Below are 27,624 nucleotides of genomic sequence, written 5' to 3' on the forward strand. Positions count from 1 at the left end.
ATTAAAAATATGCTTTATGAGAAGCAGTATGGTGTAATGGATTGAAATTCCTTGGGAATTAGGAGAGCCTGGGGGTCAAATGCTGCTTCTGCTACACCTTTAGCTGCGTGAACCCTGGACACATGCCCTAGGCAACTTTCTAAGACTATGGAGCAATTGCTAATTATTGTTAGAGGAAGTTTCCTCTCTGGGAGTTCCATGTACCAATCAAGACATAAGTGCAGATTCCTGTCCCCTTCCCCCTCATTAGATACTTAACATTAAACATTAAAAAAAATCTATCCTGTGCTTTCATGTAGAGAATTCTTCCCATTGGAGAAACTCCTTTTACCAGTGTAGATTAGCACCTGTGTGACAACTTACCAGTTTAGAGCAATGGTGTTTAAGTTAGCTAGAACTGATAGCCACCAATCCTTACATAAGGATCCCTGCAGTTGCATAGTATCTTTGTTTAAAAATGTACTGTTATCTATGCTTTATTGAATTTTTATTTATTCTGTTCACTATCTCCCAAGTACATTTTAATGTGGCTCAGGCTGCACTCTGGAGCGTTGCGGGCTGTGAGTTTGATACCTCTGGTTGAGAGGATTGTCTGGGGGACAACTTGTCCAGAGTCCTCACTGGTGTGTGTGAGGGGTGGGACTGACCCCAGGTCTTCCTGACCTGAGGGTGGGCTCTCTCTACTACGCCTGACTGCCTCACTTGAGCATCAATACAAATCAAATCAAGATTGATATACAATTTTAATTCTATTTACCTTTAAATGAATAATTTTCACTGCCTACAGTATATTGACATTATTTTAGTTGTTCCAAGTCTCAGTTATTCATTTGTCCATTCATTTTAGTTTCCTTTTTTAAAATATGATCATATTTAGTATGTACTCAATTCTCTTAAATTTTTTTCCTCAGCATTATTTCATTAAGGTCTATCTAGATTTCTTTGGTGTCCTCATACTTATCCCTCTTAATTGCGTTATAGAATTCCATCACGTTAATGTCCTACAGTTTATTGAACCATTTCCCTATTAGACATTGAGATTACTTCCAGGATTTTCCATTTTTTTCCCCACGTATTGTTGTTATGGAAAATTTTTGAACAGACGGCTTTTTTTTTTTTAGTTTGTTTTTAAGGGGGAGAGACAACATTTTCAGTGTTTATTACCAATAACAGAATTTTTGATTGGGACCAAGGCTTTGATTGTTTTTGAAGCTTTTACTGAATAATTCTAGATTCTTCTGCCAAATTTTTTTTAAAAAATAATTTGCACATCCACTAATAATGAATGAGCATTTTTGTTTCTCCACCAGCACTGAATTTCATTGCTTTGAATTATTTTTGTCAATGTAACAGATCTGAGGTGGTACCTCAAAGTCGTCTTGATTTGCATCTCCTGGTTTATTAATGAGGTTGTTAATCAATGTGATTAACATGAACAATAAAGAGAATGCTAATGGATTGAGGCTGTATGAGAGCTTAGTAGATAGAAGTCTGGCCTAAGAGTCAGGAAGATCTAGGTTCAAGTCCTGCCTGTAATACTAGGTGTGTGATCAATGATAAGTCATTTAATCTCTCAGTACCCCAGGAAATTCTCTAAAATATGTAGCATAATAAAATTAAATAAAAATAAAATTACATATAATTTATATGTAATACAGATAACATAATAATAACATAATTACCATGGTAGGGGTATATTTAAAACCCTCCCTGTGTAGGATCCTCATACTTCACCTCTAGGTATGTGAGACCCCCTCACTTCTGTTTGGCTCAATCCAACCTTTTCTCACACTAGCAGCATAAATAAGCCATCACCATATTTTTAGTATTTTTTCAGTCTCTCAGTGTCCTGAGGGTAATCCTGGTGAGAAGAAATCTATGCCCCTTAACTTACCTCTCTAGCTCTTGAGCCCCCATCAGATGTGTTTTTTTCAAACTATTAGACCTGCCACTTACAAGGTAATGTACCCATATGATAGGTACACAATGAGCCATTCATATTAATGACAATTCAATATCTTTAACATAAACATTTACTTAACAATGAGGTTAGAGAAATAATATTATTGATCCTAAATTAAAATAAATAATAAAAAATATCAAAATACATATGTAAACCCAGAACATACTCTTCCAGAAAAGCACATGTTGGAGGAAAACTCATGTATGTGGAATAACTCACATCTTGGGACTATAGACTCCAATGATTAGTCCACTAAAGAATTTCTGCACCACATGAAATGCTTTCTCTGGATAATGTTTCACTTTTAATTCTTACCACTCTTGAGTCGAAGAAACCTTCTGCTCCTCTCTCCTCAAAACATAGCTTTCACAAACTTTTCCAGTCAACCATCACCCTTATAAGCACATTTAGAATGTAAATAGTTCCCTTTAAGCTAGAAAACAGCAAAACGTCATTCACTTACCTGGGAGCTGAACTGACCAATCAGAGCACACCTCCCCTCACTAGGAGACCAAAATAGTCTCCGAATACTTATATGATTTCTCATATTTTAGTCATAAAACATATGTGAACATAAAACACAAACCATATATGTAAATTACTGTTTATTTTCACTCATATTTCTCTAGTTTTAAAATATATGTTCTTTCTCTGCCTCTTTAAAACTGTTTTCATACAAATGAGGCATCATTCCACCTTGTTGATAAAGAGGTCCTAGTTCTCACATCTACACTATAGGTAATTTTCTTTCCAAAATTGTGCAAAAACCATCTGAAAGCTACAATTCTTCATACACATATTGCCAGTATATATATTTTTTAAAGTTTGGGTTTTTTAAATTATATTTTTTACTTTTATATTACTTTATATATATATATTATATTTACTTATATTAGGCATCAAAATATTCATAATGATGGCAATATCTCATATCACTTGATGGTCAATATAAATTTCTTCCTTTATCTAAAATTTTTTTTTCCTGTCCTTTATATCATTAACTTCTTATGAAAAAGATTGTAAAGAGACAGTACACCTCCTACATGTTACCAGTGAGTCAACAATTTGCATTGGTGGAGGGAGTTTCCCACACTATGGAAATCTTGGGTTTAAGCCCTTTCATCCTTCTGTCCTCCCCACCCCCAACCCCCAACCATGGGGTAAGTAATCCAAATTTTTGCAGATGAGGAAACTGATCCTCAAGGAGGAGAAGTGACCTGATGAAGGTTCTGACCAGTCGCAGCTAGGATTCTTCCCAAAGAACCAGCACTGTTACCTATAGAATCCAGGGCTTGAGAGAGAATTCTAGTTATTATGGGTGGGCAAGCGGGGAAGACAGGCTGGTGGGGGAGGGGGCAGGAGAAGAGCTGAGAAAAAGAACTTGTGCCTTGGTGTAACAGGAAGGCGATAATAACAATGTAGATGATAATTGTCATAAGGCCCACATGCTTCTGTATTGCAAAGTACACGAGACTCTCCACACGGAAGGTGGAAGTAAACCATTATTCAGACACCAGAGAACCAGATCCCACAAGCCATTCACCCAGTCTATCAGAGCAGTAAAACATTCTACACACAATATCACAACCTGGAGCCTCACCATCCCAAACCTCTCCGACCCAGTGCTGGGGTCTTCCCCAAAACAAACTCCCAGCACAGCTAAGTCAGCCTGTTCAGCTCTAACAATCACCAGGGCAGCCATTAGCAGCCATTAGCAACCATAACATCTCCCTCAGCATTTCCTCTGACGTCACTTCCTTTTCCTGTCAGGGAGCTCTGCCCACCTTATAACTTAGGCTTGCTCTGATGGAAGCAGGTCACATGGCCCATTAATGGGTGGGAAAGATCTTCAAATCTTATTGCTACTACACTTAGACACAGTCACATTCTGTATATTCTCTAGGCAGGTATCATTTATCAACTTTTCTATGACTTATTCACTTACAGCACCGCCCCCCCTGCCACCCCCTCCCCACACACACGCTGGAATAAAGAAGTTCCTTAGGCTCTTAGCAGCTGGAACAATGTTTTGTTGAGTCTTTACGGAGGAGAGATAGGAACAAGGACACTTTTTAGCCCTTGCGGTGGCAGTAAGGGTGACCAGGGGCACATGGCAGTTGTCTTTGGTTTGGGGTTCCAATGGCATTTGGTTGCAATGGTCAATTTATGGAACTTGATTGCATTTTCTTCTTCAATCCCCAGATGTGGATGAATGTATGGATACCACAGCTTGCCCAACACATGCTACCTGTACCAACACACCAGGAAGCTATTTCTGCACCTGCAAACGTGGATATAAGTCAAGCACTTCAGAAGTGAACTTCCGAGGCCAAGGAACACAGTGCAGAAGTGAGTGAAGGGATTCCTGTGAAGTCCATCTGAGCTGGTCAGCAAAGAGGAGCAGGGAATTTAGACCATGAGGCCTCTTTAGTCTGGAGGGATGGAAGCAGAGAGGAAGACCATGATTATAGTCCATAAAAGAAAGAGACACTTGGATTCGCTAAAAGGTAGCTCATCCACCCAGTCCTGGAACACCAGAACTAGAGAATGTCTTGGGGACTTTATTCAGACGCCTGACTGGGGGATAAAAAAATATGAGCTTCTCTACTTTTCTGGGTACACCATTTTGGGAAGGGCATGGATAAAATAGAGAGGCAGCAAGGCGTAGTGGACAGAAAGCCAGCCTCAGAGTCAAATAGACTTGATTTTAAGTCACTTCACCCCTCTGCCCATACTGCCTGATATAGTGTGACCATGAACAAATTCACTTAATGCCTCAGTGTTTCAGGCAAATCTCTAAGACTATAAACTCAGAGAAGGTGTTGTTGTTCAGTTATGTCCCACTCTTTGTGACCCCATTTGGGGTTTTCTTGGCAAAGATACTGGAGTGGTTTGCCATTTCTTTCTCCAGATCATTCAACAGATAAGGAAACTGAGGCAAATAGAGGTTACATAGCTAATAAGTATCTGAGGCTGGATTTGAACTCAGGTCTTCCTGACTCCAGGACCAACACTCTATCCACTGTTCCACATAGCTGCCCATGTATGACATGATAGTACTTGAAGGCCTGTTCTATGGAAGAAGGATTAGATTTGTTCTTCTTGGCCCCAGAGGGCAGAACTAGGGTGCAAGGGATGGAAGTTGTAAAGAGGACAAATCACGCTATATTTCGGGGGGGTCCACCTCACTGGAGGTCTTCAAGAAAAGGCTGATGAGTGACATAATATCTTATTGACTCATGTCAGAGATCAATCCTTGGCCATAGAGACCCCAGGGGAGCCCAAGTTGCAGGGATAATTTAGATAGATAATATCTGGGCTCTGGGAAGCTCTATCCCACATTTCAAGGGAGACTGACATTTCTGCCTTTGGGCAGAACAGGAGATGGGCTATGACTAGGGCTTACTTCTCTGTTCTCTAGTCTCTGAAATGGATATTGGGCTAGTATTATAGAATTATATCTATCTGTAACAAATCTGGTATTTGCATTTGAGGAGTATGATGCACTTTTAGTGGCTCAGGGTGAAAATGGCTTTTCCTAAAGTGAAAGATAACAACGAGCTTCTTATTAACCACCTTAGAGAGTTACCTCTCTCCTACCAAATGCTTATTACACAAAAGATCATCAAAAATAGTGAAAAAACATTTATCTAACCAAGCAGCAAAGCAGAAATTGGGAGAAATTATACAGAATAAGTGGACCCTGACAATATTGAGATAAACTCTCAGTTCATCCAAGGAGAGAACAATCTCAGCAGAGATTTCTCTCTTAGCAGCCTCTGGGAATACAAACTCTGGGAATCAAGGGAAATGTTGGGGAGGAGGAGGAGGAGTTGACTTTCTCCATATGTCTACGATGCCAGGGATTCCCATCAGCCATTTCAAATTTTGTATCTTTCCTCTCTCAATTTGTTACTTTCAAACTCTGAATTCTCTCTTTTTCTAAATGCAAAGTCATGTCCCCCATATATATGGAATATCTTGTGCTCAGAGATCTCTCAGTCGTTCAGGAGTCACACCCTATATAGCATTCAGTGTTATACGGCTATCCTTTAGGGACCCATGAAACCTACCTGGGGCAAGTTGTTACAGCAAAAACTCCTTTTGGGTATGATTTCATTGGATTACTGCTGAAATTCCTTCCAATTCTGAGATTCTGGACCTCTGTGGATCTGTAATATGCTGTGGCCAGGGAGACACAAGTGTCCCAAGCCATGAATGATTAATGATGAATGAGTGATATGAACAAGAGGCAGGGAAGTAGCTGAGAGGAGGGAGACATCCTTTGAGGCTGGTGTGGTCAGGGAAACCTTCCTAGAATAAGGGACCTGAAGGAGAGAGAGCTTGCACTGATCCTTGAACTATAGGGAAGAATCGCTATAAGGAAATGTCCCCAAACAGGAAGGGATCTTGGCCTCAGATCCATCTAGGAGGTTGTTGTTTTGCTAAATTTGTTTCTCTCATTTCTCCTCTCTAGGTCCTCATTTCCCCATTTCTAAAAGTTTGAGGTTAGGCTCCTCAGTCAGTTAACTAGCATTTATTAGGCACCTACTATGTGTCAGGCACTATGCTGATTGTTGAGGATACAATGACAGGCAAAATAAAAAAAAAATTCCCTGTCCTTAAGGAGCTTACATTCTAAAGTTCTCACATTAGACAACACGCAAATAGCTAGGTACATGCAAGATTTATACAGAATAGATGTGAGGTAATATGAGAAATCTTAAATTTTGAAGGAAGAAAAGTAGGTGGAGGTGTTGAGAAAGCATGTTCAATGTATGGAGATGGGATATGGAACAATGAGTGCAAAAATCGCTAATAATCCATTTTGCCCATTAACAAATAGGGAGTGAAGAGCAGTAACTGTAAAAAAAAAAAAAAGATAAAGGTAGGTTGGGCTCAGATTGTGGGTCATTAAACCCCAGGCTGAGGACTTTGTATTTTACTATATCCTAAAAGAAATAGGGAGCCACCGAAGGTTATTGAGGAGGGGAATCACACAACCAAATCTATTTAAAAATAAGACTTCTCTGGCTATTACGAAAAAGAATAACAAAGACAATTACCATGTATATAGTAATTAAAGCAAAGTGCTTTAATTAAAATGACCAAATGAAGTAGGTGGTACAAGCATTATCACACATCAATAGTCAATAAACATTTATTAACCACCTACTTTGTGCTCAGGGACTGTGTTAAGCCCTGGGGATACAACTAAGAAAAAGACAGTCCCTGCCTTCAAGGAGCTTACACTCTAATCAGGAAGACAATGTACCAAAAAAAAAAAAAAGCTGAAGAGTGTGTGTGTGGGTGTGGGTGTGTGGGTGTGTGTATGTGTATGTGTGTGTGTGTGTGGTGTTCCAGAGGGTACCTGGCACAGGAGCATGATATTCATGGGGCTGAAAGCAAGCCAAGGAGCTGGTGAGAAATGAAAAGCTGGTCGGAAATTCTGAACCCTCTAGGATTCAACTATAATATTCTTCCCACAATACCAATACAGAACACAGACTTGATGGGTTGGCTGAGAAGTATGGGTAGGGAGAGTCATGTACCAGGTCCTCTCCTGAGACAATGGGGTGTCTATCCACATGGTGAGGCCTATGCAATTCCTTTTTTTCCCTTCATTCCCCTCCCCAAACCTGTGGCCATCCTCACCTCTACCCTATCTTGGCCTGACTGATGCTTTGGGACCTTGAACTATGCCGCGTCTTGCTGAAGCATAAACATGCTTATTTTGGGCTTCCTAGAGATTCCTGTCAGGAGCAAAGCAGACTTGATGGACAAGGGACAGGTGCAGCATTGCCAGAGCAATTCAACCATGCTCCCGGAACATGTAAGTGATGATTTTCCTAAAATATGATCTCAGGTCCTTTGGTTGCTTTTGAGGGAATCGTTGTAGATCCAGAAGCAAAAACCCTAGCGGGTGAGAAGGGGAGAGGAGGGCAGGACTTGGCTCTAAATGAAGGCTATATCTGGAAGGTGGCAGTAGATCTATGAGCCAGAGAGCTAGATCTTGTTGGTTGGTTGTTCAGTCATGTTCGACTCTTGGAGACCCTGTGGACCATAGCACACCAGTACTGTGTAAGCATTTCTTTGCAAAAATAAAGGAGTGGCTTGCCATTTCTTTCTTCAGTGGATAGGCGACTTGCCTAATGAAGGCACCAGGTTTTCCACTGCCCTTACTCAGTGGATAAAAGGAAGGAGAATCCAAACCCCTGGGCTGGTCTTTAGCCTGGGACATTGCATTATAGTGGTTAAGCTGAGGTTTTTAGAATGAGGGAGAGCAAAAGACCTAGGTAAGATGTCATCATGGCAAAGAAATGCTGCTGTAGGGAAGATGGAGACTTGGGTAGATTCCCCTGCCTATCTTGGGTCTATATTTCCTTGTACTGTGGGTGTCTTTGGGTAATGCTTGTTAGCGGGACTCTGCCAGAAGCTGCCTGGGGACTTAGGCGCAGGATACATGAAAGCACTGGCCGGCGATGATTCTGCCACAAGCTCAGCAACAGTGTCATCCTTGATGCCTTCTGAAGCCTTCCCTGTTCCTGTGGCTATACTTGGCTCAAAGGTTGTAGGACCCTGATAGTCTATGGTTGCTAGACCCTGAAGGATGGGCAAGCCAAGTCAAGTCAGCAAGCCTGTATGCATCAGACACTGTGCTAAGCTCTAGGATATAAAGAAAGGCGAAAACATAGGCCTTGCCCTCACGGAGCTTACATTCTAGAGGGGGAGATAATAAGGAAACAACTATGTACTACACATATAAGACATATACAGAGGAGAGGGAGACAATCTCAGAGGGGATGCAATAGCAGTGTGATGGAAGGGGGAACTACTTGGCAGATAGTTGTTCAGACTTCCTGGCAATGTGATGGGTCAGTGTCAAGGACCATAGGCCCATGACAACTGTGGGGGAAAGACTGATGACCACCATTGCAAAAGTAACTGTGTAAATCCCCCATGGAAGCTTATGAACTTTGTTGCTTATGATTTGTTTAAGTTCTCCCTTTTAGGGTCCTGTTTATATAGCCTTGCTGGTTTGGGGTGGGTTTTGCATGTTTGATATACGACAAAGCTCTATCTTTTATCAGACAGTCAGATTTGATTTCTTTGTATAAAATTTTCTCTACTACCATATCTTTCCAAAGCCTTATCATGTCAGTGAGATGATCCCAGGTTCTCAAGGGCTGTTTGAAGGGAGAGCAGTTGGGATTTGAATCTAAGACCTCTCCTTCCACATCTGGGGTTCTGTCTGTTGCATCGCGTAGCAAGATTGGGTGGTTGGACTCAAGGTTCCAACGTTCTAGGGACTTGTAATTTAACATGATCTTATACTGGTTTACCCCTTTGGGCACAGACTTCCTTCTGTATGCTAATGGACTCCATCTTCAGTGTTCTGGGAGACAACCACGAGAATAAGACCACCACTGTGTCTTTAGAGGTAAGCATTAAGTCAGAGGAGTCATCAGTGGGGAAGTTCATTGAGACACAGACATGGAAGCTTAATAACAGCTGACCAGAACTGAAACTAAGGTAGGGCAACTAAGACTTTGTCCCAGGGCTGGAAATTTAGGGAGTGCAAAAATGTAACACATACTCCATTTCAGCAGAGTACTAGGAGGTGAGGAGAGATGATGCTCTGAGAAGATACCAGAGAAGTAGAGGAAGCTTGCTCCTTCCATTCTGCAGGGAAATCCACAACCTGTCTCATCCAGACCCCTCCCCAATTAAGTCAAGTACTTTTGGACTTGACTCCTCAGTGCTCCTTCCCTTCCCCTCCTTCCTTTTCAAGTGAATTAGCCTTTCTCCTTTCCTCCCTCCACAAGCAGCATTTTTTTCAGAGGAAGCAAAAGATAATGTGATCCCCAAACCCATGGGTTGGACTAGATGACCTCGGAGATCCTTTCCAACTCTAAGATACTATTCCCTATGGCACTAGTATTAGATTCTACTCCCCACTCCCATCCCAACTGAATTTTTCTTAATTATAATTAAAACATTTATGTGGTTCTTTTGTTTTTATGTTGTCTTCGTTTTCAAATATATCCACCCCTCCTCTGCTATAAAATGAATAATCCCTTGTAACAGAGAATGAAAATGAAGGAAGCAATTCAGCATCAACCCTATCTGACAGTATATGGAATATTCCACACCCATAGTCCCCCGCCTCTGCAACATCTTCTCGGGGTCATTACAAGCTTGGTTGTCACACTAATCCCTCCTTGAATTTTGAGGACATATTTCATATTGCTTGCCCTAGTTGGTGTCACTTATTCTGAGGAGTGGAAACCCTGGGTGCTCACTTCACCGTTTACAGCTCTGTGTCTGGCCTAAGATTTTGACCTAAACCATGGTTTTATTTATGAGTGCAAGGTAAATAAGATGGAGGTGGGTTAGGGGCTAGGGCTCTGGGACTTTATTTCAGCTATGAAGGGATTCAGGTCCCCCACCCCCGGGCCTCTGTCTCACACTGATGACTCTTCTCCTCCCCTCCCCTCCCCTTCCCTCCCCTCCCTTCCCCTCCCCTCCCCTCCTTCTCCTCCTCCACCTTCTTCTTCTTCTTCTTCTTCTTCTTCTTCTTCTTCTTCTTCTTCTTCTTCTTCTTCTTCTTCTTCTTCTTCTTCTTCTTCTTCTTCTTCTTCTTCTCTCTCTCTCTCTCCCTCTCCCCCCCTCCCCCTCCCCCTCTCCCTCCCTCCCTCCCTCCCCCCTCTGTCTCTCTCTCTCTCTCCCTCCTCCCCACTTCCATCTTCCCCTCCTTTTTCACCTCTAGTCCTCTTTTTCCCTTTCATAGAGGTAATGGATTATATTGGAAGTTGACCAGGATTGGCCTTTGGGATGACAATGGAGTCAGAGGAAAGCAGGAAGAGGATGAATCCCTTCCCCTGTCCCTAAGAGTCTGTTGCCTTTCTCAGTGGCCAAGTTTAGATGTTGCTGAGTGGACTCTTGTGCACACTTGAGTCTCTCATTACATAAACATCAGTAAATGTATACTGAGAAAAGTCTTCTCTTCTGACAGAAAGCTGCTGAGAACTTGGCATCTGTCCTTGAAGAGACATCCACATGGCACAACTTGAGTCAGGAGGGGACCTCGGCCATAGCAACAGCTTTTCTGGACAGTGTGGAGAGTGTCACATTGGCAGCTTTTGTTAGTCCCTCTGAGAACACGAGTCAGACAGTGACGAATGAATATCTAGGTGGGAACCATTGACAAGCTGAAACCCATTTCCTTTTTTCCTCCCTCCCTTCCTCCCTTCCTCCCTCCCTCCCTTCCTTCCTTCCTTCCTTCCTTCTTTCCTTCCTTCCATCTTTCCTTCCTTCCTATATTCATTCAACACACCACATGCAGAGCACAGTGCTAGACTCTGAAGACAGTATAAAGTTTATGTAAAACAGGGTTCCTGCTCTTACCAAACTCAATAGTGAATGAGACATAAACCTAGATAAACCACAGTGCAAAATAATACAAGAGAAGTGCATGACAGAAATACAAAATCAAGTGTTATTTGAAGTCTGTGGAGGGAAAGATTGTTACTAACTGGGGGGACTTGATCAGGGAAGGCTTCATGAAGGAGGTGGCATTTCCATTTCTAGGATTCCATGATTCCCACCACTGTGGATCTGAGCAAGCTGGTAATCTACAGCCACCCTGAAGAGCTCCCAGCAAGTGACTTCCTCTTCCTGTGTTCTGTTGCCTTTAGGTTTTAAACCATTTCTAGATTTGAGGAATGCTGGCAGGTAGAGCTTGCCTCTGTCCTTCCTCCAGCCTCTGCCCTCATCCCTCTGCTGTCTATGACTCTTCTTCCCTTGAATTCAGAATCAAAGCCCTCTGGGATCTGTTCTCAGACATCAGCTGACCCTTCAGTTCCCTCCTTTTACTGAAAAATTGAGTCATAAGATCATAGGTTTTAGAGCTATAAGGGCATTTAGAGGTCATCTTATTGAACTCTCCTCATTTTACAGAAGAAGAAACCGAGGCAAGAGAGGTTAAATGGCTTGTCCTAGGCCCCACAGTAAATGACAAGACTAGGATTTGAAACCCACGTTCTTCTGACTCTTTCCACAACATAATAGTCTGCTTTTTCTTGGAACTGTAGGAACTTAATTCCTTGCAGCATTTCAGAGAATTACTTTTATGGGAGTTGTTATTCAACATGAGCTCTTCCCTCCCTTTCTAGAGATCAAGAGCAAAGTCATCCAAGACGACTGCCTGGTGGAAAATCTAGTCTTGACCTTGTCAGCCAAAGGTGATTCCATGAAGATTGAGTGCAGCACCATAAATGAATCTGTATCCTCGGGCACATTATCAGGTGCGTCAAAACTTTGGGGGACTCTAGGAGAAGGCTTGAGATAGACTGGAGGGAATAGATAGTGTGACTCAGCTGCCTTCATGCAAGGCCAGAAAGGGGGCCCATTTTAGCCTCGCCACTGTGGTTCTGCTAAGGTGGCCACATTAGAAGACCAGGGTGATTGTCCCAGTCCATTCCTTTCTTTCAGTGATGAGCTTTGGCAATAAGAAAGCTACTAATAACAGGCCTTTGTACAGGTGCCCAAAGGTTTTCTCAGTACTTTACATCACATGATCTGTACAACAACCCAGTGAGGTGAGAGCTATAAATATTATGGCTATTTTGTATGTAATAAGGAGATTGTGCAACAAGGGTTCACTCCCTAGAGAATACTCAGTAGCCATGTGGATTGGCCACAGGGATGCGACAACTCACAATGAGCCACATAAGGTGGGACGAATCTTTAACTGTTCAGTCATTTTCAGTCCTGTTTGCCTCTTTGTGACCCCACTTGGGGTTTTCTTGGCAAAGGTACTGGAGTGGTTTGCCATTTTCTTCTCCAGCTCGTTTTACAGATAAAGAAACAGGATTAAGCGACTTGCCCAGGGTCACACAGCTTGTAAGTGTCTGAGGCCAGATTTTATCACAGGAAGATGAGTCTTCCTGACTCCAGGTCTGCCACTGACCAGTCTTCAGAGCATGCATAATAATCCACCTGAATTGTCAGCAAGCAGAAGATACTGAGCATCTTCTAAAGATTGGGCTTCACTGGCTAATCTCACCCCGCCCCCATTATATACAGACAAGGAGACTGGGGCTCAGAGATGTGACTTGCTTAGGGTCCCACATTTAGTAAGTGACTTAATCAGAAGTAGAGCTCTGGTCTTCATGACTCTAAGTCCTCTGCTCTATCCACTCAACCACACTGCCTCTGAATAATGGCAATATGATCTTTAAAAATTCCCAGAAAACAGTGGGGCCTAATAAATGCTTGTTTTTGGATTCCCATAAAAAGTTCAGCAAAACTTCCTCAATTGAATGGCTGTGCCCAAGAAGGGGAGTTAATTTCTATTTGGGGAGTTTGCTGTTGACCAGAAATGAGGCACTAAGGCTATAACTTTAGTCATTTGGAATCAACATCGTCCGTGGTTATTCATCATGACAAGTGTTGCTCTCGTCGGTACAAGTTTAAGCCATTGTGTGCATTGTTTTCTCTCTGCTAGACTTTCTTCTTTCTCTAGCATTTCCTATGAGATTTCTCTCAATTCCATATATTCACTGTTCTCCATGGCCCATTAATATTCCATTTTATTCACATACCAAAACTTGTTTAGTCATCCCCATGCACATTGTTTCTTTGTTTTTGCTTTCACAGATAATATCGTTATACAGAGCCCTGATTAAAAATCCCAGTAGGCTGGGAAATTTAGGTAGGGCTGAGAGCAGGGACAGAGGTGCTGGAAGGTCTTATGAGAGAGTCTGCCAGAGGGTGCTGTTGTGTGTTATGAATATTTTGGGTGTATATGCATGCTTCCTTTCTGGCACTAAGAGAAAGGTACATTTTACCCCCGCCTCAGCAAAATTGAGATTATTTTCTTCAACAACCAACCAACATTCATGAAATGCTACATATAAGGCTATGTGTCAAGTCCTGATAAAAAGATAGCTATGGACATAGGACCTGCTCTTCAGGGGTTCACATCTAACCAGGGCAGCTAGCTGGTGCAATGGTTAGAGTGCCAGACTTGGAGAGAGGAAAACCTGAGTTCAAAGCCAGCCTCAAATACTTCCTAGCTGTGTGACCGTGGTCTGTTTGTCTCAGTTTCCTCATCTGTAAAATGAGATCATAATTGTAAAGCATTTAGCACATTATTTGGCACATAGTAAGTCCTATATAAATGTTAGCTGTTATTATTATTGTTAATTGGGGTGTTTCTCTGTGGAATGTTGGTCAGGTATCACGGGAGTAGCTTTCACCTCTCTCCTGGGCATGGAGTCCATTCTGGATGAAAAGTTCTTCTACAACCCAGAAGCTAACTTAACCAGATCTCCTTGGAAGCTTCAGATGAATTCTCGAGTCATAGGTGGCATCATCACCGGTGATAAGAAAGACAACTTCTCCAATCCAATCATCTATACTCTGGAGAACCTCCGGGTAAGGACCGTTATCTCTGTCTTTGAACTGCACCTCCCACAATCCCTGCTAAGGGCCCTTGATGAATCATTGGTAAGTTGTCTCTACCCATCAGTCAGTCCCTAAATATGTACTGAATACCTCCTCGGTAAGGTCACTGGAGCTTTTCCCCAGGACATCACATCTAGAGGATGCTAGTGGCATTTGTAATCTTTTGGCATTTAGGAATAACGGAATTTAATAGGAAGCTACTGGATGGTGTGCTGTGTTGAGCTCCTCCACTGCCCCACCTTCCCCACCTGCGGGACCTTGCCTCAGTATCCCACTGTCTTTGTCTCCTCCCCAGATGTAGTAGCTTATGCTCTGACTTGCCTAAGGATACATTCTGTCCAAAGCATGGTTTGTGGTACTTGCCCCAGAAGCAAAAATTCCTGGTTGCAGCCTCTGCCTCTTACATGGCCAGTCCTGAATTCCATGGCATTTGCCTCTGACGCCATGAAGGTTTTCAGTTTTGTTAGTGGAAGGGGGTGTGTTGTGTATAGAGATCTCAGTCCTTCCATTCCACCACATCTGTGCCCTTGCACACTCTTACCAGCTCTCATTGCCATTAACAACACCTATTTCTATAGCCCCTTTATAGTGACAAAGTGATTTATGTGTACTAGCCCCATGAGGTATAGAGGGCAACTAAATAATGTCACAGATGAGGAAAATGAGACCCGGTGACAGGAAATAGCTCAGCTTCAGTAGCACAGCTGTCTGGTGGCAGAAGTCAGGCTCAAACCGAGTTTTTCTAACTCAGAACCAGATTTTTATTCCCTCTAGACCATGCTACTTTTGCCATTAACACTGAATACATCAGGGGTGAATTATCTCAGTGGTTTGGGCTTATGCTTTCGCAGCCAAAGAAGAGGTCGGACATATCCATCTGCATCACTTGGGATCCAGAGATCGAGGGTGGGCGGTGGATACCTACAGGCTGTGTGACACTGAACTCCAATGAGAAAATTACCACATGCAGCTGCAAACACCTGGCCAACATGGCTGTTATCATGGCATCTGGGGAGATCACGGTCAGTGGGGACGATTGTGGGATGCAGTACTTCTTGGTTGATTTGTCTGATCAGTAAAAGTAAGTTCTCTGTGGCAAGAAGCCCTAGAGCCCATCCTTGCATAAGCTAGAGTCTCAGCTATTTGGCATGGCACAGGAAGACACTTTCCTGAGGATGGGGTGGGGGGGAAAAGGGTGGTAGACCGTGAACCCCGAAGGTCTCTGTAACCCAGAAGGTACCTGTAAAGCTGGTGCTCAGCAGATGAGCCATGTGAGCCAACTTCCTTTCAGGTGGATTTTGCCTTGTTTTTGATAAGCCACGTGGGGATGATTCTGTCATTGCTGTGTCTTGCCTTGGCCATTGCCACTTTCCTGCTCTGCCACTCCATCCAGAATCGCAACACCACCCTCCACCTGCACCTGTGTGTCTGCCTCTTCTTGGCAAAGCTCCTCTTCCTCGTAGGAGTGGTCAAGACAGAGAACAAGGTACATCCTCCCACCCTGCGCCATATAACCTCATCACCATCCTTTTGGTCTGCCTCTTCCCTGCTCCCCATTCTTAGGTTATACTCCCCAAACCATCCATTTCCTATATGTTTTCCACTCTTGGTACCGTAAGACCACAGGTAAATATGGAGAGGCAGCATGGTGTAGAGGATAGGGCATTGGAGTTGGAGTCAGAGGAACTGGATTCAAATCTTGCCTTAGACATTTACTGGTTTTTGTGACCTTAGATAAATTACCCAACCTCTCTGTGCCTCAGTTTCCTCATTTGTAAAATAAAGGGGTTGGGACTTAATGGGCTTGAAGGTCTCTTCCACCTCTAAGTCAAGACCCTATGAGACACTGAACCTCTTGGCCCATGGAAGCCTGGCCCATTGCATCATGGCAGTACAGCTGAGAGTGATAAAAGTATTGAAAAGTAAGAGAATCACCTGAGCTCTCTTTATGGCCAAGATGAATTGACCCTGAGGAGTCAGGTGATTTGATTGACTTCCCCTCTTCATTTGTGCCTAGATCTGTGTCCCCCTGACTTCTCTGTGCCTGAGGGAAGTCTGCTTCTTTAGACTATGCTGGCCAAGCTCTTAGGCATGGCATGTCCATTTGAAAGAGCACCAGATATGAAATCCAAAGACTTGAATTTGAATCCTGACTTGGTTATATACTCTTTCTGTGACTGGGCCAGTCATGCTGCCTTTCCAAGACTTGGTTTTCCCATTTAGAAATTAAGGGATCGAGATAATTGTTCATGTCTCTTCTAGCTCTAAATTCTCTTGTGAGAAACATGCTCACTCTAGAAAGAACAATGCTCGTTGTGAAGCCAGGAAAGTTCTCGTTTTATTTTAGCCAATTATTCTACATTCCCAGTGAATGGGTACCTCCTGAATAGAGAGTACGCTTAATCAGACAAATGCAAGCCCTTTTATGCTGTTCCTAATTCGAATTTGCCCCCTTGCTCTCCATTGGCTAGATGCAACCTCCTGAAGCTCCCACTTCATTTCCCCCCTCAAATAGCTTGTTAAGCATAGGTACAAACTTCTGATCTTTTATCTGATCAGCAGCCTGGTTCTGCTAGGTCACAGCTCTGATTAGAACCAGCTACCTCTGACTTACATCCTGGTATCACTCAAGGCTGGGAGCAGTTTTAATTCTGTGGAAACAGAATTCCTCCTTTTGTTTCCCACACTCTGACCTATCTAGATGGAAGATACTATGATCTCATGAGCCTAGGCCAAAAGGCTAATGATGGGGGTAGCCTGTGATAACACCTTCTGAGTGTCTCCAACTTTTCTTGGGAGTCTCGGCTACGTCAGAGGGACCCTACTTGTTACCGGGCGAGTTAGAGCTGATCCCTGCCCTCCTCGGACTTCCACGCCCAGGGCCTGCTGAGGTAAACTCAGGGCTCTGAGATACAGGAGGAGTGGTCTCGCCTTTGTTACCCGTGTGGCAACTCCGGTTCCTTTGTCTGGACCTGCCTGAGCACATGGTTCTTCTGGTTCTTTATCAGGACTTGCCTGACCACAGGGAGCTTCAGGAGAGCTCGGGAGAAAAAGGGGAGGAGAGTAGGCGGAACCAGGGTGGTCCTAGTGCCTACGTAACCAAAGATAGTACCTGCATCACCAAAGATGTAAAAGTTTGCTGCTAACCTGAATAAAACGGAGTTACTCACCACCTTCGGCTCCTGCCCCATTCATTGTCTGCGAGATCAGGTCCTTTGCTGGACAAAGGCCTGGGTGTTGGGGGATAACAGACCCCAACAAGTTGGGTGTTGGGGTAGAGGACCCCAACACCTACTCTCCTGCTGACCCAGCTCGGATGTACAGAACCTACAACATCCCTTTCCCAGCTCTCTGGCCAGTGGAGGCACTTTGTTCACTGGTCTATTTGGCTGGGTACTTTCCACCATGACCTAGTGGAGGCAAGGAAGGACACCCTGCGTGCAGGGACTTTGTGGGAACTCCTTCCTCCTCCCCACCCTTCCCATGCTGCACCCAGGGGAGGATGACAGGATGGCCTTTCTTTGCAGATAGTGTGTGCGATCATTGCTGGCCTGCTGCATTACCTCTTCCTGGCCTGCTTTGCTTGGATGCTGGTGGAGGCTGTGATGCTATTCCTGATGGTCAGGAACCTTAAGGTTGTGAACTACTTTAGCTCCCGAAATATCAAGATGCTCTATCTCTGCGCCTTTGGCTATGGTCTGCCAGGGCTGATTGTAGGGGTGTCTGCAGGAAGCCAGTGGGAAGGCTACGGGATGCATAACCGGTGAGTGTGGGGAAGGGCAGTTTGCTGCCCTGGAAAGAGCCCTGGACCAAGGAAACAGAATTCTGAGGCTCAGATCTGGTTTCCGTTGTTTATTCTTCCTGTGACCTTGAGGCAATACTTTCCCCTCTCTGGGTCACAGGTTCCTCCTCAATTTTTAGGGCTGAACTAGCTTATAGCTAGCTCTGATATACTATATGTTTTAACATCCCTTTCACCTCTGTTCCAAGGTTCCTCTGAGCTCTGACATTCTATGTTCTAAGGCTCCATCTGGCTCTGATTTTCTATGTTCTAAGGTCCTTTTCAGTTCTGCCAGTACTGGTTGGGGCACCTGGGGGACATTTAGCCTAGAATAGGAAGGGGATTTCTTGAGATACATAATCTTTGAAGAATTTGTCATATGAAAGAGGGCCTAGATGTGTTCTGCCCAAGGGGCCAAAGTAGGAGTGAGGGAGGGGGAAAGTTGCAGAAAGAAAGGTTTAGCATAAAGACATGGAAGGAGTCCTCCCGATTAGAAGCTGGCCTTATAGTGGGAGGGGTTTTTTCTCAGCCCGTCTTCAGTCAGGGGGCTTTGGTTTCAGGCATGTTAGAGATGGAATTCTGGCTCAACCCTGGCTTGAACTAGTTGCATTCTGAGATACTCTCCAACACTGAGTTTCTGTGATTTTAGGGATTTTTATTTTTTATAGTTCTAACATTTTATGTTCTGCATCCTGAAGACCCTTCTAGTGCTAACATCCTGTGTTATAGGGTCCCTTCCACCTTTGCCAAAAGTTTTTAATCTGGGGCCTGGGAACTTGTTTTTAAAAATATTTTTATAAATATATTTCAATGTAATTAGTTTCCTTTGTGATGCTATGCATTTTATTTTATATATTTATTTTATACATTTAAAGACATTATTTTGAGAAGGGGTCTGTAGGCTTCCTCAGACACACAGACACAGACACAGACACATGTTAAAAACCCCAGATCTAAGCTCTTTTCCCTTTTAAAATTCTCTATTCAAAGAACCCTTCCAGCCCTGATATTCTATACTCTCATGGCCCTTCCAGCTGTGACATTCTGTATTCTAAGGGACCTTCCAGCTGTGATATCCCATGAGACTACCCCCAGATTCTGCTTCTCCAAAGCAACAGTGACTCAGGAAATGCAGCTGTTACTTGAAGGATAGGGCAGGGTGGAGCAGGATTATTTCACCCCCTCCCCCTCAACCCCATGACATGACACTGACTTTCCTTTGTCATTCCAAAGCTGCTGGCTGAATACAGACACTGGGTTCATCTGGAGTTTCCTGGGACCTGTTTGCACAATAATAATGGTATGTGAGTCATGACTTGGAGAATGGGGGGAATTCAGCCCAAGACCTATGCTCCAGTTCATCTTGAGAAGGTTGGGAGTTCACTGAGCTCTGGACTTGGCTGGGCTAGCCTTATGCACCAGGGGAATGGGCAGCTGGCTTAATGCCATGATTCTAGGGGTCCCAAGAGGGTGTCTTCTCCATCTTTTCCCTGGTATTACATGATTAGAGGTTATTTTTTTATTTTAATTTTTAAGACTGGGTCTCCCTATCTCATCCAGGTTGGAAGTACAGGGGCTGATGGACCAGTCTCCACTCTGATTGGCACGGGGTTTTTGAGCTGCTCTTTTTTCTGACCTTAGCTGGTTTGCTTCACCTCCCCATTCCCAAGGGCCTCTTCATGTTAATGCCAAACTTAGAGTGTACACCTATTGGGCTTACCCTAAACTCTGTCTCTTATATCAGCTCTGAGCTCCTGAGCTCAAGAGATCCATCTGCCTATCTCAGCATCCCCAGGTAGCAGGGATCATGGCTATTGGCCACTATAGCTGGCTAGAAATTCATTCTTTAAAGGATTTGAAGGGCTCATGGAACTTGTCTTCAAGTATGTGAAGGGGAATCACAGGGAGGAGGGATCAGATTTATTCTGCTTGGTCCTAGAGGATAGAATCAGGAGCAATGGGGAGGAGTTGGCAGATTTATGCTCAAAATAAGGAGAAAAAAATTTAAAAATTAGAAATATCCCAAAGTGGAATGGGTCACCTTGGGACACAGTAGGTTTTCTCCTTATTAGGGGTCTTCAAAATAAGGATGAGCACATGTCAGGTATGTTGTAGAACAATTGTTGTTCACCTATAGACTGGATTTGTTGCTTTTGGGGGGTACCTTCTAATTCTCAGATTTTGTAAATGAGGTGATCGGATTTTTACCTGATAGCAGGTTTGGATGGGAGGTGGACAGGGACCAGAAAACTCTGAGAGCCATGTGGTAAGGAGAGCATGCCACTGAATGGGCAGCTAGGGAAGCAATAAAAGTGAAGGGATGTTGCTTTTGAGAAAACTTGAGGGTTTTTTTTCTTTTTTTTATATTTGTTTCTAATTTTGCTTCTGGATGTCTTGGGGAGGGGTGGACCTCAAGATGAAACTTACAACATGGTACCATTGACTAGTTCTTCTGGAAACTGATTGCGAGTCATTGAGTCCCTGTTACTTGCTGGTTGTTTGACCATGGGCAAATATCCCTTCTCCTCTCCCAGCCTCCATTTCCTCATTTGGAAAATGAGTAGGGTAAGACATGCTATAAACTTTGCAGGGCTGTTGTGGAGAAAGTGCTCTGTTAACTTTAATTGTAATGGAAATTATTAATTATTACTAATTCAGTGGAGCCTTGTGTTTTATTATGGGCCTAAGTCTCCTGGTGAATTGGAATGGTGAGTGTGAGTGAAGAATATTTCTACTGAAAAAGAGGGTCCAGGTCTGAAACTCACAGGAAGATGGGCATAAATTGTTGGTGGAGGACTGGTTTTTAAAAAAGAAACTGATGCATAATGGAACCACAGCCATTCTGAGAATGGTGCAGTGGGAAGAGTCTGGATGTAGAATTAGAGAATTTGGGTTCGAATCTTGCTCTGGCACCTGGGTGGCCTTGAGTGAATCCTTTTTTTTTTTTCTGGGCTTCTGTTTCTTCCTACGTAAAATAAAGGCATTTAGACTTTTTTTTTTTATGTCATGGAGCCCTTTAACAATTTGATGAAGCCTCTGAGCCCCCTTTCAGGATAATGCTTTTAAATGCATGAAATGAAATGTGAAAGATTGTGAAGGAAATCAATTATCTTGAAATATGGCCATCAAAATATTTTGAAAAAACAGGTTCACAGAGGCAGCCCGATGGCGCAGTGGATAGAGCACCAGTCCTGGAGTCAGAAGGACCTTAGTTCAAATGTGGCCTCAGACAATTGATACTTACTAGCTGTGTGATTCTGGCTAAGTCACTTAACTCCAATTGCCTTGGAAAAAAAAAATAACAAGTTCACACATTCCAGGTTAAGAACCTCTGGATTCGAGTACCTTCAAGATCTCTTCTAGGTGTTCATCTATCATTTTTGGATTTTACAATCTCTCAAGAGAGAAGCCAAAGGTGGAAATAAGGGGTCTCCAGGTCCCTCCTATATCTCAGCTTTAGTTTCAAGTCCATCTTCTGTGATCTTACAGATTAATTCAATCCTTCTGATGTGGACCCTTTGGATCCTGAGAAAGAAGTTGTCCAGTGTCAACGCAGAAGTATCGACCCTCAAGGACAACAGGTGGGCTTAGTTAGAGGCCCAGCAGACCAAGTGCTTCCAGGGTGCCATGGGAATGAGGGCCAGGGAGGGAGGGATCCCTCCCTGATGCCACAGGGGCCTGGATGGAACAACTTAGAGTCAGTCCAGTGCTCATCTCAGAACACCTGCTCTCTTAGTGGTTTCCTGCTATCACATTCCATGGATGGTTGGGGTCACAGGATAATGCAGAGACTGAGACCTTTAATAGTGTATCCCAAAGAGCATCATAGGATGAATGAACATGAGAAAAAGAATGTATTCAGTACTAATTAGGTGCCAAGCACTGGAGATACAAATAAATAAGCGAGATAGTCCCTTTCTTTAAAGACCTCCCATTTTAATGGAGAAAGACAATAATAAAGGGGAACTGGGAAAGAGGACAGAGGGGAAAATGTCCATGTGGCCATGTGATTTGGAAACGGCTGAGAACTGACATGCTGGCCTATTTCCAGGCTAGATAAGGGAAAGTTAACCTTTCAAAGCCTGGGGTAGTACCAGGAACAGAGACTGAGTTCCAGCGAGAGAGAGACACAGATGATGATTAGAATTCAGGCCCCATGGTTTGGAAATGGCCAGGAAGTATCCTGGTAGCCTAGTTCTGGGCAAGATAAGAGAAGAGCTCATCAACAGGAGCCAAGGCCCCCGGGGCAGAATTGGATTTCTCCTGGGAGGGGACAGCTGAAGGGAGCAGACTGTGTGAAGTTGTACCAGACACTTAAATGAACAGGGGTCTGGAGAGGCATTAGAAAAACAACCGCTTTTCTGATTTTCCAAACCACTTTGCAATGCTACCTTTGCTCCAGTTATTAGCCTATATTTTTAACTTTAGTTCCTTTCTCTGAACAGAGGGATCATCCAATAATTTCTTTGGGTGAGGGATGCCTGGGTGCTACTTGGAGCAAATCTGCCCCACTGAGTTGGCCCCAGAGACATTTCTGTGGTATTTGGTAGCCTGTGGTTGGAGATTTCTCTTGTTCACTCTGTGGTCATCGTGTGGCTGAGACAGCCTTCTCTCCCCATGACTGATGCTAAGTATTGGCAGATGCATCCTGTCAGCTGTACTCCTTGAACACAACCATAAACTTGACATCTATGTAAATCAGTTATTACACAATCGTAAGCTTGACATGTGTATAAATTAGTTATTGGCATTATTGGTCTTTCTAACACTCAGGTGTGCTCCAACACATCTAGACGCATCAACTTTTGCTCAAAAAAAAAAAAAGGGAAAAAGAACCCGGCTCTACTCTTCTGAGTGTCCTTTCTTCCAGGAATATCTCCCCATCTTATACTTGGAAAGCTGATTTTTTGAACCAAAGCCTAGAACTTTACATTTATTCCTATTGACTCTTAGCTTACTAGGTAATGCTTCAGTATTCGAATTAGCCTGTTATGATCTTCTCACATCCTTTCTCTTGTTGTTGCTGTGAGACAGAGTATCTCATTTGTAGAATAGCAAGGGGGCTGCTGTCATTGGATTGAAGAGTATATGGTGGGGCATACGGTGTAAGAAGACTGGAAGTGGGCAGTGCTAGCTTATGAAGTGCTTTGACATGTCGAACAGAGGATTCTTTGTTTGATCCTGGAGGAGATAGGGAGCCACTGGAGTTTATCGAGTAGGGGGTGTGTGTCATGGTCAGACCTGTACTGTAAGGAAAATTTCTTTGATGGCTGAATGGAGCACAGGTAAGAGTGGGGAGAGATTTGGGGTAGGCAGACCAACCCACAGGCTATTGCAATGGTCTAAGCATAAGGGGATGAGAGCCTACAATAGGGTGGAGGCAGTATCAGAGGAGGGAAGAAGGCATATTTGGAAGATGTTACGAAAGAGAAATCAACAAGCCTTGGCAATGGATTGGATTTGGAGGGCAGGACTGACAGATAGTGAGGAGTCAAGGAAGACACCTAGGTTGTGAGCCTGGGACACTGGGAAGACAGTGGTGTCTTTGATAGTGACAGGGAAGTTTGGAAGTGGGGGAGAAGGTTTGGAGTAAAAAATAAAGAGTTCAACTTTGGATATGTTGAGTTTAAGATTTCTAATGGGCATCTGGAGATGTGAGACTACAGGTCAGCAGAGAAGTTAGGGCAAGATAGATTTGAGAATCATCAGCATAGAAATGATAATTAAATCCATGGGAGCTGGTGAGATCAGTGTGAAGTAGTAGAGAGGGAGAAGAGAAGGCCCAGGACAGAGCCCTGTGGGACACCTACGGTTAGAGGATGTGACCTGGATAAGGATCCAGGAAAGTATACTGAGAAGGGGAAAGTATACTGAGACAGGAGGAGAACCAGGAGAGAGTAGTATTGGGAAAACTGAGAGAAAACCAAGGAGAGGAGGGTGAGCAACAGCATCCAAGACTGTATTGCAACATCATGGATGACTTTCCTTTTCTTATTTACCTAATTCTTCTTCATTCTTCCCTGTTCGTGATTCTTGATTTCTTCCCATGAATATATTTGCTAATAGATAAAAGTTACTTTGCTTCCCCTTTTGTCTGTCGTCATGGGAGGGGGACAGATTACCACCATTGCCCCAACTCCATTCAGTAGTAAGGACAAGCGGACATCTATCAAACACTCAACATTATCTTCTATGCACACCACCTAATAAAGAGTATTCTGAGAATAGCCGCCAAGTTATCTTTGGCTCTCAGAGAGCTAGATGCCTCTTTCCCCTTAGCTCTGGCATTATATGGATAGCAATACTTATTTCTTTCATCTAGTGTGTGTGTGTGTGTGTATGTGTGTGTGTGTGTATTCATCAATCAAGTTTTGGCTAAGCCCCCAATCTACTAGGAAAATTCCTCCTCTCTCTTCTTTCCCTGGTTCATGTTTCATCAATTCTCCTATGAGTCAAAGCTACATTGTAATAAATATTTAATTGAATTAAATTTAAAGTAATACAAATAGAGGCATTAAACAGCAAACAAAAGAGACATAGGCCATAAATAGATATACATTAGATCTCTGGAACCATCCCCTGCCAAGGCTTTTGGGGACGAAATTCATCTTTCCTTTTCTTAACTGAATGCAGAAGTCCAGTTCTCAGGCGCTTCCAAATGGGAACTGAAGAACGGTCCACGGTGTTTAAAGTTAGACTCTCCATTGATACGCTGTGGGAATCTTTTTTTTATTTTAATTTTTAAGGGGGGAAGGCTAGGCAATTGGGGTTAAGTGACTTGCCCAAGGTCACACAGCTAGTAAGTGTGTCAAGTATCTGAGGCCAATTTGAACTCAGGTCCTCCTGACTCCAGGGCTGGAGCTCTACTCACTTTGCCACCTAGCTGCCCCCACTGAAGGAATCTTGGAACCCCTTGGGCGTCTTTCCTGAGGCTGACATAGCTTGTTAAGCAGAGTAGCATAAGGTGCTGGGCCAGGGTTCTCCAAATGCTCAACTCGTTTCAGTCTTCTCCCTAAATCTCTGACCCTCTAGTCCTTGAACAAAGTCTGTTAGGCTTTCACAGGAGGAAAAGATAGCTGATGTCTGCTATTAGAGTCCCTGAAAAAGCAAATGACTTGAGGGAGGGGAATCAGACTGCTCCCAATTAACTGATATCTTTCTTACCGCAATCTCTCTGAAAAGTTCATGTACTGGCCACACCCCATGAGCAAAGGAATGGAGGAAGGAAGGAAGGGAAGAAGGAAGGAAAGGAAGGAGGGAGGAAACAACCAACAAAATAAAGGAAGGGAATAAGCATTTATTAAGCACATAGTTATGTGCCTGCCACTGTGTTAAATATTTTACAAATAGTACCTCGTTTGGTCCATTCTGGGCTTGGTATGAGTAATGCCACGAGAAAAAGCACAGAAATGGGAGAGAACAGGGGATGATGGTTAGCTAAAGTGCTAGACATAGGAATCAGAAAGACCTAGAGTTAAATCCTGCTTCAGACATTCAATAGGTGTGACCCTAGGCAAATCATCTGAAGTTTCTGAGCCTTATTTGTCAAATGAGGGGGTTGGACTCCATTTCTGCCCCAAATCCATGCTTCTATCCTTCTATAAAAAAGAGACAAATTCAGTGTGACTGGGGCAGAAATCACTGGAAGTTTCAGTTAAGGCTGGAGCCAGACAGTGTAGGGCCTTGAATGTCAAGAAAGAGTCCATATTTTATGTGGCTAGCAACAGGGAATGGCAGGACATTTTTGAATTGAGGAGTGATATTCCCAGAAGAGTTCTGAGGTAAATACAGGAATGATAGCTTGGAGGAAGTAAAAAGATGGAGGCAGTGAGGTCAGTTATGAGACTGTTACAAAAGTCCAAATGAAAGATGATGGATCCTGCACCAGGATGCTGGCTCTGAGGAGTGAGGAGGGGACAGATGTTCAGAGTGAACAGGATCGTAGATTTAGACCTAAGAGAGACCATAGAACTCCCTCATTTTACAGATAAGGAAGATAAATGGCAGCTAGCGAGGACCTGAGTTGTAATATGAACCCAAGCTGTCTTGCTTCCAAGTTCAACACTCTATCCACCATGCCATAGAGCCTCTCTAAGGCTGAGGGTGACAGAAGTGTCTCAGATACACAGAAAGTTTCAAGCCTGAATGACTGGGAGGAAGGTGAGAGCAAAAATAGTGAAGCAGAGTAATAACTAGGAATTTGTGAGCCCAGGGCAAGTCCTATAAACTGAGCCCAAAGTAAGAAGTTTTATGGGGTGGGTAGAGTACCTCCTCATGGAAAGAGCCAAAGACTCTTTGACCCTGTTGTGAGGAGATATCGACACTGCTATCATGGTGGTTGTTGGGGTGGTACAAAGCAGGGTGGAGGAGGAGCTCACCCTCACCTGTCATCTTATAGCTTCTTATTTGAACTATTCTGGATGACTAGGTGCTAAGCTCTTATCTTTCTATACTTTTGAAGGGTTACAAGTGCTAACAGAATGCTCTAGTTCAGCACTCTCTAAATTTGGTACCCTGTGCAAAAGCCCGTATCACCTAGCCTTAGGTATATCTCTTCAAGGAATTTAAAGGAATGATTCCATTTCCCAATCTTTTCACCACAGGTTACTAACATTTAAAGCCTTTGCTCAACTCTTCATCCTGGGAAGCTCTTGGATTCTGGGAGTTTTTCAGATTGGTCCCATAGCGAGCGTCATGGCTTATTTATTTACAATCATCAACAGCCTGCAAGGAACCTTTATTTTCATCATCCACTGTGTCTTAAATCGCCAGGTAAAAGCCATAGCTACCACTTCCTTTTCCACATGGCCTCCCTTCCTGAAGGCAGCTGAAGCCCAGCAACAAATAACCTTGTTTCTCAATCTCCAGGTGCGAGAAGAGTATAAAAGATGTTTCACAGGGAGGGCCAAATCCAGAACCACTTCTCAGTCATCGGGGATCTTGTTATCTTCAATGCCATCCACTTCTAAATCGGTAAGAGATCCCTCATGCTCCCGGTGTTGGTCTGGGGTAGGAAAACATTCTCCCTCATAAGAGTATGTGGCTAGGAAGAAGAGTTACCATAGAGGAAAGGGCTTCCAAAAGTTGGCAGGAAACACACTTTTTATTAAACACTTACGTGCCTGGCACTGTGCTAAGTGCTAGGGATACTAATACGAACATAAAGAAAGACAGTCCCTGTCTTCAAGGAGCTTATATTCCAAAGTAGGAAAACAACACACAAAAGGGAGGAAAAAAGGGGTAGGAGGAGAGGGCAGGAGAGTGTGGGGGGGGGCTGAGGGGGGAAGATGAAGGTATCTGAATGCAGACATAGTGTTAAAGTCTGTATGGAATGAACATGATAACTGAGGATAGAAAGATAGCAAACAATGCAGTTCCTGCCCTATGTGGGTTTATACCCTAATAGGGA

The 27,624-nt window shown here is 43.5% G+C and overlaps 1 protein-coding gene across 1 annotated transcript in view; it reads left to right on the forward strand.

Annotated features, from left to right (window-relative positions):
- ADGRE1 (adhesion G protein-coupled receptor E1) overlaps positions 1–27,624 on the forward strand; it is a 50,429-nt gene that overhangs the window by 17,425 nt on the left and 5,380 nt on the right. Inside the window, exons 7-19 of the mRNA XM_036740767.1 lie at positions 4,166–4,312; positions 7,711–7,796; positions 9,321–9,404; positions 10,980–11,157; positions 12,139–12,270; positions 14,205–14,404; positions 15,286–15,456; positions 15,726–15,920; positions 17,962–18,197; positions 19,449–19,515; positions 21,705–21,796; positions 26,819–26,987; positions 27,084–27,188. Of these exons, the coding sequence (XP_036596662.1) occupies positions 4,166–4,312; positions 7,711–7,796; positions 9,321–9,404; positions 10,980–11,157; positions 12,139–12,270; positions 14,205–14,404; positions 15,286–15,456; positions 15,726–15,920; positions 17,962–18,197; positions 19,449–19,515; positions 21,705–21,796; positions 26,819–26,987; positions 27,084–27,188 (1,862 nt within the window). The remainder of the gene's footprint in view (positions 1–4,165; positions 4,313–7,710; positions 7,797–9,320; positions 9,405–10,979; positions 11,158–12,138; positions 12,271–14,204; positions 14,405–15,285; positions 15,457–15,725; positions 15,921–17,961; positions 18,198–19,448; positions 19,516–21,704; positions 21,797–26,818; positions 26,988–27,083; positions 27,189–27,624) is intronic.

The sequence above is a fragment of the Trichosurus vulpecula genome, chromosome 1 (genome assembly GCF_011100635.1).
Source record: "Trichosurus vulpecula isolate mTriVul1 chromosome 1, mTriVul1.pri, whole genome shotgun sequence".
Classification (NCBI taxonomy): domain Eukaryota; kingdom Metazoa; phylum Chordata; class Mammalia; order Diprotodontia; family Phalangeridae; genus Trichosurus; species Trichosurus vulpecula.